General features: G+C 40.2%; 1 protein-coding gene and 2 long non-coding RNA genes across 4 annotated transcripts in view; 2 read left to right on the top strand and 1 right to left on the bottom strand.

Annotated features, from left to right (window-relative positions):
• Positions 1-12,528, bottom strand: part of LOC129752303 (beta-galactosidase) — a 277,208-nt gene that overhangs the window by 84,232 nt on the left and 180,448 nt on the right. For both annotated transcript variants that reach the window (XM_055748094.1, XM_055748100.1), the window contains exon 2: positions 12,136-12,293. In XM_055748094.1, the coding sequence (XP_055604069.1) occupies positions 12,136-12,293 (158 nt within the window). The remainder of the gene's footprint in view (positions 1-12,135; positions 12,294-12,528) is intronic.
• Positions 57-8,650, top strand: LOC129752477 (uncharacterized). The gene is made up of 3 exons (XR_008738884.1): positions 57-241; positions 5,668-5,792; positions 8,017-8,650. It is a non-coding gene; the product is annotated as an uncharacterized LOC129752477 (long non-coding RNA).
• On the top strand, positions 1,134-2,013 carry LOC129752398 (uncharacterized). Its single transcript, XR_008738866.1, has 2 exons — positions 1,134-1,726; positions 1,787-2,013. It is a non-coding gene; the product is annotated as an uncharacterized LOC129752398 (long non-coding RNA).

Raw genomic sequence — 12,528 nt, 5'->3', positions numbered from 1 at the left:
CAACGGTACGATGTAAACAAAAATGAGAACGGAAATGAAAAAGAACGTAGTGGACAGTTCCCGGTGTTATTTAAGGCCCTATACGCGTGGAGAAAACTTTCGTTTGGAGAACGACGATGGATGGAATTGGCCAGATCCCACCCCCACGGATATTCTACCTGAGGCTTTTCCCGGTGGCCGTTTTGGAGGAAAATATGAAGGCGGATCATGGATGATTTGGTGGATTACTATAGTGAATCAGGTAGGTGTTCAAACGGTTTCTTTTTCTTGGCTAGCAAGTGCAGCAATGTGCTCAATTTTCTCCGATGGTTAACCTGTTTCGCGACATTTGGGGGAGCGTTTATTTCCCCGTAGGCGGGTCCTACAAGATTTTTTTCCGCGGGTAGATTGCAGGTTAAATGCACTTTTTTTTATGGTGGCACGTGCAATGCAAGGTGGGCAACTTGCATGCAAGGTTTAGGACTGCACCCAGTCAATTATTATTCTACCTGACTTTTTTTAAACGTGGATTTATGACAGTTAGCTGACAGCTCAACTGTTAAAATTATTAGTATTTGTGAAGTATTAAGCCTGCAATTGAAATCTGTCACACTTACATCTACAGTTTATGTGGTTCATTCGTATGATATTCAATCAAGATGAACCATCCTCCTGTGCAGCACTGATTGTTCACCTCGGTAATATTTTTTCTTGCAAGTGTGAGTATATCATGATGGCTTCCTGGCGGCCATACTGCCAGTTTGAAAAAAAAAACAAGCATGGCTGAAGCAGTGACTCCAGAATGATATTTTAAGCTAATTTTTAACAAATAATTTGAATTACTTTTTTTTATCGTTTAAGAACAAGTTTAATGAATACCAAATATAATAAGAAAGAAAAATTCCCATCGATGAAGGTCCATTACGATTCCGATTTTTATATTGAACTAAAAAAAATAACTCTCTCTACATTCCATTTGCCTTGATTCGTACAAATGAAATATGCGGAACCAAAAGCGATTACCTTAATGTTAAATTAGAAGCGTTAGGCCGATGACATAATGAGTGCGATGCGATGCGAACCTGCGAATGCGATTCAATGCGGCGAACTACATTTGATGAAAATGTATGTGAATTGCTTAAACCTGACATACTCAACGCGGGGAAGCAGATGTCAACTTATTCCGCCGCTCGAGTTTGCATTGGACACGTTCGTTGATTTGCATCGCATCGCTCTCACTACACATCGGCCTTAGTGTAGAGAAATTGGAATTTTAATTATAATCTGGGATTTCACTGACATCTTTTTTGAGTGTGTTTGATGAGAAAACACTGCGATTTTTTAAATAAGTGTATAATTATTTTATAAAATGACTGCATTAATTAAAAAAATGTTAGAAGAATTATTCAAAAGAAATTTTAAAACTATATAAAATAAATAAACATTTGAACAATATTTCAACTTGGCACCCCTGGCCAACACACTCAAACTGCAACGAAAAAGAAAAACAAATGGCCGCCACAGCAACACATTGGTAGGGGGATGTAAAACGGCATTAAGTTTTCAGCCAGCGACACAGAAAGACTATTTTAATTCGGCCTTCATCAGAAACCCCGGTAAGTTCGGTGCGAAAGCAATGATACCTGTGGCCGTCGCGAGGAGTGAAGAACCGACCGAATTTTGCCACAACAAGATATTTTGAAGATTACCCGGCTGCTCGATCCAGAACGGTCCTCATTACGAAATGGTAGGTAACTTTTGATTTAGTGATGTTTCAGATAAGTTGAAGTTGTGAATTTTATTTCAGATGGAGAAAAATTTAAACCCGAAGATGCTCCTGCGGATCAAAAATTTTTGGCTCATGGATCGAAAAGTGGACTGGCCTTGGTTGCCTGAAAAGCGAATATATTCTGCGGAACTGGCCAACAGGAAACATTTGGACCAAAATGAGACACGGGAATTTTTAATGAAGATGTACTGTATTTTAGAGTAAATCTAGATAGATTTTCTAGAATAATAAAATTTTTAAAATAACTGCATTGAATTTAGAAAATATTTTCGAAAAGTCCTACAAAATTGAAAAAAAAATTAAAACAATCATGGCGACAGCGTGGAGCACCTACCAATACTAATGCACATGTCCACACAAACAAACAAGATTTTGGCATGTATGCGTCACCAGCAGTCATTCTGAAACGGGAAAATTCATTCCAAGTGGAATCGGCTGGGCCATTTTCTACTTGGCTGCCTGCAAAAATTCTACTAGAATTCTACTAGAACGGCTACTAGAATTCTAGTAGCCCTAGTAGAATTTTTATTAAGGGGGCAGTATTAGCATGCCAACATTAGAGCACCTGTATCCGTGGTCCAAACAGCCGGTTTAGACCCAAATTCCGACCCGAGCAACCGCACTGGTGATCTATTATACCAGTTTCAACCCAACTTTTTTTAGAGCTGGTATAAGGATTGATCCAAAACTGATGAGATTTGGATCCAATTTGACGCAGTTCTAAACCGTTTGACAGTTAATGGAACACGAGTGCAGTTGCCAGTATTTTCATTGGATCGGATCTAATTTCTTTGGTTCAATTCTTGTATAAATTAGACCCAAGAATAGACCACGAATACAGATGCCCTTAGGGTGGCTAATTTTAAACATTATATTTATTAAATTTTTTTTTAAGAAGTTTATTTAAAATATTTTTTTTTTAAATTAATTTCATTCATTCATTCCTTATTGTACTTGCCTTATAATTTTGTTGGACCAAATTTAGCAATTTTAACCTACCAGTGCCCTTATTTAAAGGTTATTTTTTTCCTTTAAGAATTTGGGAGGTTTTTTTTTAATCTTAAAATGGTTTTTTTTCAGTTGCGAACATTTCAAATTGGCTTATTTCCGTATGATATTCAAAAGGTATTAGGAGTAGATTCGAAAACCAGTTTCATCGAATCGTAAATGTGAAACCCAGTGTTTTTTTTCTCATTACTTGGATTTGGTGGGATTTTTTTGTAGCATTTTCGGCATTATGCCTTTAAATCTGCAGCTGAGAAAATTCCTAGCGGTTTTCCGTTTAGGTCGGACACGGCATATGAACTTGTTCCATGCCGTGCCGTTACTACGCATGGGACGTATTGGGGTCCCAATTTGGCATTAAAAGCCTGATTAGCAGCCGATTGGCGGAAAGCTCTTTTGTATACTTGTTGACCAACATCAAAGGTTGGTGAGTATCGCTGATGCCTTAAATTGTAGGATTTTTTTGTAGATTCGTATGAGTTTTTGAAGTGTAACATTACAAGCTCGTAGGTGCGTTTATTGACGGTTTTAAATTTTTCAGCGCGTTCAGATTCGTCGAGCTCTAATTTCGAATTCAACCGATAGTCTGTCCCTCGAGTAACCATCTCGTTTCCGAAAATCACCCTGTATGGTGTAAACTTTGTTGTGCTATGCACCGTGTTATTGAGGATAAACTCAATCTCAGAAACTCTCGAGTTTCCATTGCCATTGCCGTTGGTCCATTGCCGTTGGTCCAACCGAACATATGATCTGACCATTGTATTTATTGTCCGGTTCAAGCGCTCTGCTGGATTCGCCTGGCTTCTATGTCTAGCATTTGCCCAATGCTGGATCTCGTATCGAGATAGAAGATCTTGAAAGTCCTTCGACAGGAACGTACTGGCGTTGTCCGAAATTATGTATTGCGGAACCGCCAGTCTTCGGAGCCACTGCTCTTCCAGAATGCTGCATAGACTATTACTGGAAATCTTCTTCACCGGTACAAGCATGGAATATTTAGAGAATAGGTCCATGACCACTAACAAATGAGCATTTCCATGCTTGCTCCGAGGAAGTGACTGAATAAAGTCCATGCAGATTATCTGGAAGGGCATGGTGGCCACGCGTTGCTTACCCATTTCTGGTGCTGTAGAAACAGTTGAATGTTTTATTTCTTTGCAGGTAGAACAATTACTTACATATTTTTTTATTTCCGCGTGCATTTTTGGCCAGTAAAACCGTCGTTTGATTTTCTCCAAGCACTTCTCGAAGCCAATGTGGAAATTGTCGTCATGCTCCTCTCGCATAATACGGTGGCGAGAGGACTTAGGTACACATTCTTTCCACTCAAATCGGTAGTCGAGGACATCCGATCGAGCGGAGACGAATTTGTACAATTTTGCTGAATCGACCTTGAAGTCCATGTACTTCTCCGGATCAGACTCAACAGATCTGAACAAATTCGCGTACCATTTGTCCTCTTCCACACTTACAGCTTCTACGGACCTGGATAATGCATCAGGAACGACGTTTTCTTTGCCCTTCCGATGCTTAACCTCCATGTCGTATTGCTGTAGTATTATGCTCCATCTACTGAGCCTTGACGACGATTTCCACTTGGCTTTCATGATGAAAGTGAGCGCTGAGGAGTCCGTGACTAGAGTAAATCTCCTACCCTCGATATAACCCCGGAATTTTTCGATACACCGAAGCGCGGCCAAACCTTCTTTCTCGGCGGCATGGTAATTAAGTTCGGCACCTTTTAGTTTCTCCGAATGGTAGGCAATTACCCGCTCTTCACCATTCTGGACTTGTGTCAGCACTCCGGCTAAGGCCACGTCACTAGCATCAGTTTGGACGCTAAAAGGGAGGGCGAAATCTGGATTGGCCATCACGGGAGCTGTAATGAGCTTTTCCTTGATGGCTTGAAAGGCAATTTCTGCTGCGTTGTTCCACTGGACTCTTTTCGGTTTGTTTTTAAGCAAATCGGTAAGAGGTCCAGTGAGTTCGCTAAATTTGTCAATGAACCTACGGTAGTAGTTTACCATACCGAGGAATCGACGCAGGGATCTCACCGAGTTCGGGACCCCAAATCCCAGGATCGCTTGAACGCGATCCGGGTTAGGTCGTAATCCATCGCGTGAGAGGATGTATCCCAGGTAAGGCAGTTCGCTGCAGCAGAAATTGGATTTGGCCAAATTTATGCTCAGATTCGCTGATCTCAACCTTTGCGCCAAGTCCGTAAGTCGCTGAATATGCTCCTCGAATGTGTTGCTCACGACCACTATATCGTCTAAATAGACAAAAATATAGGGTTCTAGTGCACCATATCCGAGAACCATATCCATGACCTTACTTAACGAGCTGGGGCTATTGACGAGACCAAAGGGGAGTGATGAAAACTGAAACAAGCCGCGCCCGGGTATCGCAAAAGCCGTGTACTTGCGACTGTTCTCTGCCAGAGGAATCTGTAAGAATGCTTGGGTTAAATCGATAGTCGACAAGAATTTAAACTGACTCAAGTGGCTAAGAATGCGGTTTTGGTGTGGTAAGGGGTACGCATCACGCTTCGTACGTTCATTTAACATCCTAGCGTCGATGCAAAGTCGGACCTCTTCGGTATTTTTCTTTTTTACCGGAACGATAGGAAGGGCCCACTCTGATGTTGAAGGTTCTATAACCTCTTCTGCCAGCATCTTATCTACCGCCAAATGGATCCTTCTTTGTATTTCCGGGCTCCAAGGGTAGGGATTCTTTCGGATTGGATTTGCATTTACAAAGTCTTCTTTTAATTCTATTTTATGTTCCAATAAATGGGTTTTCCCTAATGGACCCGAGCCTGCTGCAAGAAACATCTGTTTCACCTTCTCTAACTCAATAATTTGTTCTTCACTAATCTCTTCCTCTTGTTTTAGCCTCTCCGGATCCCGCTCATCTACGACATCAACTGAGTACCCAACTGTAGGCCAGATGTCAAATTTTTGCCAGAAGTCGATACCCAGAATGTATTTCCGGTTGAGATCCGGCGCCAAAACAATCGGTAAGACTTTAGTTCTGTTGTTGAATGTAATCGGAACCTCGCATTCTCCTAAAACCTTCAAATTTTGGCCAGAAGCTGTTTTTAAATTCAGATTTGATGGATTCAATTTAAGTTTTAAAGATTCGACAAGTTTCTTTCCACCTACTCCTGAGATAGTCCTAGCTGCGCCACTGTCTAGAAGTCCGATGACCGAAATTCCCATAATCTCGACTTTCGCGAACGGTCTAGAGTCATCGCTCAAGGAGATGAGAACTGTAGCGATCTCTTCTCCTCCTGCTCCCACTCTGCTCACTCGCGAATAGCCAAGATTCTGGAGAATTTCTGACGCATCGGCTTCGTGAGGTCTTGTGGGATTTTCCGAAAGACTGGCTCGCCTCAAAGAGCAGTCCTTGCTGCGTTTTTTATCTCGCAGTAAGGGCACTCCGCAGTAGCGAATCCTGGAAACCCACACGTTTTGCAAAATAGAATCAGTTTCTCGCGACAAGTCTCGAAACTATGTCCTTCAGCGTGACAGTTAAAACATTCATTTCTTCTAAGGGGAATGTACGCATTAACTACACGTTGAAGGGCATTGGTTCCGCTAGGACCCGCTACGGGTTCTGACCTATTTTGCAACACGTTACTCACACTATTCCTTCCAAAATTCTTAGGCACTTCCTTTTTTGGTTGTTCATTATTTCTTGTTCTTTGGTTCCAATTTTCATTTCGATTTCTATTATAAATTTTTCCATCTGGTCTAAAATTTCTATTTCTATTTTGATTATGATTGTATTTCTGTTGTAGATATTCATTCCTGTTACCATTTCTATTCTGATAAATTTCATTTTCTGACTCGTATTCATTTGTTTCCAATTCTTCAACTGTATTTCTATATTCCCTTCTGTTTTCCCGATTTTGGTACATTTTCCAATTTATGGAATCAAATTTCTTTCCAAAATCTTTCATTTTTGGAATAGTATCCACATTGGCGGCGAGCATCGCAATTCGAAAGTCTTCTCGTGTATTACGAAACAGACAATCAAATTTCCGACGCTCGTCCCAAGGGTTAGACATTCCTCTAAAGATTCTCACCATGTCTAGATAAAAATCATGAAATTTTTCCTTTTGAGCCTGTTTCCTACTTGTAGCCTGACGCTCGAATACGAAATCGGCGTCGTAAGGGACGAATTCAGCTTTAAGTTCGGCCACTAGATTATCCAATGTCTTGAGTTCGCCCAAACTATTTGCTTCCATCAACCAGGATCTTGCTTTATTCGTGAATAGATAGTGGGCGCTTTGAAAGAGTTCTTCCTTGGAATACCTTTCTGAATGGGCGGTGTATTCCACATCCTTTAAGAACTCGTTCAATCTGCGTCCATTATCCATTCCGTCGTAGGCTATTTTCCATTTATGAATTGGGAGCCTATTGCATTGTGGTTTTGCTCGTTCCCTCTCCTGTACTAATTTGTTCATATTTTCCGACATTTTCAAAGCGTTTTCTTTTTCTAGATCATCCCTGATGCTACTAAGCGAATTTTGCACCGAGCTGTTCCTTTGTTTAAGCCAATCGAGAAAATCTTCTGGTTTGGAGCGAGTTTCCTCGATTGCCGGAACTATTGGTTCGTTAAAAACGCAAGTGTTTTGTACAGTTCTAAACTGTGTTTCACTGCGCTGAGTAGATTGGTTTGCTTCGAGCACCTGAATGCGTTGTAGTAACTGGTTAACTATATTCGTTAAGTTACGGTTTTCTTCAGTTAGAGTTTCAATTTTTTTGTTTGAGTTTTCATTTACGCCTGAATTCAGTTGATCATTAGGTGGTATACTGTTCAGCTCATTTGCAGTGTTACCAGGTTCAACCGTTTCAATTAGATTAGTAGAATCTTTTTCCTTTTCGCGGAGTTGATTTAGGCTCATATTGACTACTCCTAATTCTGCTTGCCTAACTTCTGGGAGAGGCGAGGAAAGGGAAAAGTAGATACCAAGTAATCTCAAACATTCTGAAGCAATATCAGCCAGATTGCCCACATGTTTTTCGTCTGTGGTCCTGGCTCTCAGCCTTTCCAAACGAAACACAATGTGGACCAATCTGGTTTTGAATAGCTGATTTGGTGCACTTTTCCTTCCTCTGTTCTCTAAGTGTAATTTTATGTTGGTCAATTTGTCACCACACACTCCTAATTCCTCTTCAATTGAGTTTTGAATTAACGAATAATGTATTTCTTGTTTTTCTTTTTTCTTCTTTTAGGTGTACGCGAAGAGCACGTTCGCTAAGCTGCCTATTTTGCATCGGGTTTATGTTGCGTATGTTGAGCTCGTACTCCAACTCATCTATCGTGAGATGGGCACAGTTCATCCCATAATAAGATAGGCGCAAATGAGCCATCTCCATTTCGAAAGGGCGGGAACCGACCACTATCGGGACAAATGGACGCTAATTCAACAGCACCCCAAATACACGGAATGATAGAAAAATAAATTTAACCGTAAGTTCTAGAAATTTTTAGAGAAAACAGTAATTAAGTTATTCAACTATCGAAAATTTTGAAATTTAAGCTAATTATGGCACAAATACAATAAACGAATGAATGAATAAATAAATTAAATTAAATTAAATAAATTAACATATAATACAAATTAAAATCGTGAGTCGTGAGTTATTAAACTATAGAAATTTTGAAATTTAAGCTAATTATGGCACAAATACAGTAAACGAATGAATAAATAAATAAATTAAATTAAATAAATTAACATATACTACAAATTAAAATCGTGAGTCGAGAATGTATAAATAAAGACAGCAATGGTAGCGCAAATTCAAACAAGTTTAACTAAAAGATGCGCACAATTATGACTCACACTGGCGTAGGATTTAGAATAAAAAAAAAAACCAAATGCACAACAAAAGAACTACGACTCGGTTAACCAATATTATTGTAATCCACTATTACTTTTAATTAGGTACCAATAAACAATTGTGTTCTCTTGGTTTTTTTTATTCCTTGCATCCAATCACTTCCACAACAATTTAAAGTTTGAACGAACAGCAATACAAACATTAATAAGTTACTTGGGTTTTTTTTTAACTTTTTTCTCGCAACTTTCAATTTTGCATTATTTTTTTTTTTAAATAATCATATGTGTTTATATTCTATTAATATCAATTAAATTATTGTACTTAAGTTGAAACTCACGGTTTTTTATAGGTTTCAACCCTAGTTCACAAACCAGGACCCCTCTAAAACTAGTCCAATTCGTCCAATCGCTTTCGTTGGCTTTTTTTTGCACAAATGCCAATAAAGTCTGAGAAGGTCTCGGGCGTTTTCCCAGAGACTTCCACGAAATGATCGTTTGCGCACAACAAGTGTTCCCTTGCACTACAAAAATACGAAAATTTTAGTTGGGCGCCAGAGTGTAACCAACGGGCTAGCCTGCTGCTCAGTCAAGCAAGAACCCCCCTCTAAGCCTCAGGGACGGCACACTCGTTAATGAAATTTCGCGATACAAGGAAACACTTTAGATTGTTTGTTTGAAATCCCACTTTATTTTCCCTAGCACTTTAAGGACGCGACACTGGACACTGGACCCGGATAAGATAAAGTGGTTCTTATGGACCACGCGGTAAGTTCACCCCGAGAAATGTGGTTTGGTCCTACCTTAATAGTTGGCGTACGGTGTTTCGACGAATGGTGGAACTCGTCTGCGGGAGTCCCCTGCGCAGGTCTGTGGTAGTCTCGTCGTTGTTGTGTGACGTCTTGACTGGGACTCAGTGGGCTTCGGTATTGGTAGTCAAGCTCCAACTGTAGATCACCGGTAAATTGGACACGGGGCGGGAGACACCGGCACAAAACTGGGGACCAAACCTCGAGTAGATTGATGGGCGGTTCACCGAGTACCACGATAACGTAGGTTGGCTCTGGACGTTCCAGCATACAGCTCCTGATCGACAATAGACTGACGGGCGAACGTGGCTGATTGTTCAGCGAAGGTTGTGGACGATCGCCAGGTGGAGCTGTCGGCCAAATTCCAGCATAAGACTTCGGGGCCCTGGGAACATGATGGGGGTTGGGATTAGCTACAGATTGCCTGGTACGGGGCTCGAGTTAGCGTTTACCTGGATGTCTTTTATATACTAACACCTTTCGGCACGCTGTTGCGAAACGCAAGATTCGGAGGATGTAGTTGCCTCGCGGTGTGGATGCCAAGTGACGCTATTAGGCCGCGAGTCCGCTGACCCCGTACCCAGGACAAAGGCTTAGAAGTCCATCCATGTCCTGTTTGCTCTGTGCGCATTGGTAGCGCTAACGCCTTCATTTGCTCCATCTGGTGTCGACTAGCGCCAGGTTGACCCAATTGTGCTGCCTTAGTGTTCGGGAAAGTTACGGTGATCATTCTCCCTCACGCACTAAAGCACCTCCTTGTATGTAAGTGTTCACGTAAATTAACACAAATGATTCTCACTAAACTGAACAGTAAGTTAACGCACTGGTTACAATTCTTGGGCGGAAAGAGAACTGTCCAACACAAGCCGATTGGGTTGAAGCGAAACGGATCCTGCGATATTTGCACTTCACCATTGATCACGCGTTGTTATTGGGAACAACAACTCAACCGCTGATTGTGTACGTCGACGCTGATTGGGCAGGTGAATCCAAGGATCGAAAACCAACATCTGGATTCCTGGTCCAATTGGGTGGCGGAAAATTTTTTTGGTGCTCGAAAAAACAATCTTGTGTGACTTTGAGCAGTACGGAAGCAGAATACGTCGCTTTGGCTGAATGTTGCCAAGAAATTGCCTGGCTATTGCGCTTGCTGGGTGATTTTGCTGTCAAGGTGGACTTACCGCTGAACGTGAAGGAGGACAATCAATCCTGCATCAAACAACTGATAGCCCCTGGTATTGGTCGTCGCTCCAAGCATATCGAAACCAAACATAATTTCGTCCGGGAAATGCAGCAAAATGGAACCATCAACACAACCTACTGCCCGACTGGAGAGATGATCGCAGATATGTTAACGAAGCCCCTACAAGCAACAAAACTGAAGCAATTCCGAGAAGCAGCCTCAGTACTTCCATCGAGGAGGAGTGTTGGAGATAACGGTGGAAAAACTGAGCAATCGGGAAAATAATAAACAACTGAAATTACCGTAGTTACCTGTAAGTTTAGCTATTTAAGAAACGATCAGTTCAAGTAAAAGTTAGTCTTAATAAACCTGTTAACTATACCAGTAGTCTTCTCTTGTTCGATCTATGGCCATAAACCTCCAATAAAAATCGCATTAGGATTAGGGTTAAGATAAAGAAGCTATAAGGCTTCAAAAATGGGCTAACATTTTTAAGGGTGATATTCATAATTGTTAATTTTTTAATAATCTCGTTTACTTATTCATAAATTTTTATGAGGAGTCAAAATCGGTATCGATCTTTGAAAAGGGCATACACGCTAAGACCTTTGTTTTGAAAAAAAACGCATTTCAAGTTTCCGAAAATAAAATCAATTTACTATTTAGCTGCGTACAATCATTTTCCTAAATAAGTCGCTAAAATGCTTTCAAATTGATTTAATTTCATAACCCGATCGATAAATATAGTTTTTATGTACTGATTACTTCATAAAAATTAATAAATATAACTGTGGGCCCTTTTACCACAAACTGGTGCTCTCATTTTGTTCATTCGCCAAATTGGAGCGCCCTTTTGAATTGCAGAATGACTGTTCGCCTTTTGGATCACTCATTAAAGAAGCAATATTTAAGCAAATTTCGGCTTGAAAGCGGGTCCAAATGATCACATTAACACATTAGCACATTCAACGATCTTATAAATACTGATTTGTGCATCTCCTCGTCCTGGAAAACAATTTTCAAAAACTTCAATGCCCTTTTTCTATCTCGAAATAACTATTGGCCTTTTTGTTTGAGGGGAAATGGGCGAATGAACTGTGGGATTACACACTCATAAAAAAGCTATTCGCCTTATTTAAAAAAATTAAATTTAACTTCACTAAAATAAGAAAAAATAAAAGAAGATCATATTTTCGGATGTAAAATAAAGAGTTTATCGCATTTATGTGATTATCTGGATTTGTTTACAGTTGACGCATTCGCCGTATTCAAAAATCGAAATGGGCCGAAGGGGACCACAGTTATTAATGAAAAACTGGTTCTTCATGTTTCTCCCGAACAAAGTGTCTCAAAATCCCATACAAACTCCAGGCTCGTTGAGCGATCCCTTCCCGTGGTCCGATCTGGCCCAATTTCAGCCTGCAGCGCAAAACATTTTACATATTTTAAATTTTCCATACAAATTTGGGGCACTTTTATGAAGGTACTTTAAGTTTTGTCTTGCTTGTATTTTGTAGCTTACGTCATAACCGCATTTAGACCAGCCGCTCGCATCGATCGCAAAATTTGGCCCCAAGAGCCCGGCAATGCTCGGAAGTAATGGAAGGATCCGGAAACGAAACGAAATGGTTTTCCATCCATCATGAAGGTATCTCGTTCATAGTCGATGAAAAATGTTCTCTGAAAGATGTAAAAATCAATTTAGTGCAGGAGGATTATAAACTGTTTCTTTTTTTGTAAATCGGCGCCTTTTAAAGTCTGCTTCATTTAATATTGGAACACAAACAATTGCGTGTAGTTCAGTCATTTATTAACGAATTCATAATTTGTTTTTCATACATATGTAGCATTTTCTTTACTCTTTCATAAAAAAAATTAAAAAAAATTATCCAATGCTGTTTCGAAGAAATTCTCG

The sequence above is a fragment of the Uranotaenia lowii genome, chromosome 1 (assembly GCF_029784155.1).
Source record: "Uranotaenia lowii strain MFRU-FL chromosome 1, ASM2978415v1, whole genome shotgun sequence".
NCBI classification, from domain to species: domain Eukaryota; kingdom Metazoa; phylum Arthropoda; class Insecta; order Diptera; family Culicidae; genus Uranotaenia; species Uranotaenia lowii.
Note: the sequence above shows the minus strand (reverse complement) of the source record. Positions and strands in the feature narration are given on the sequence as shown.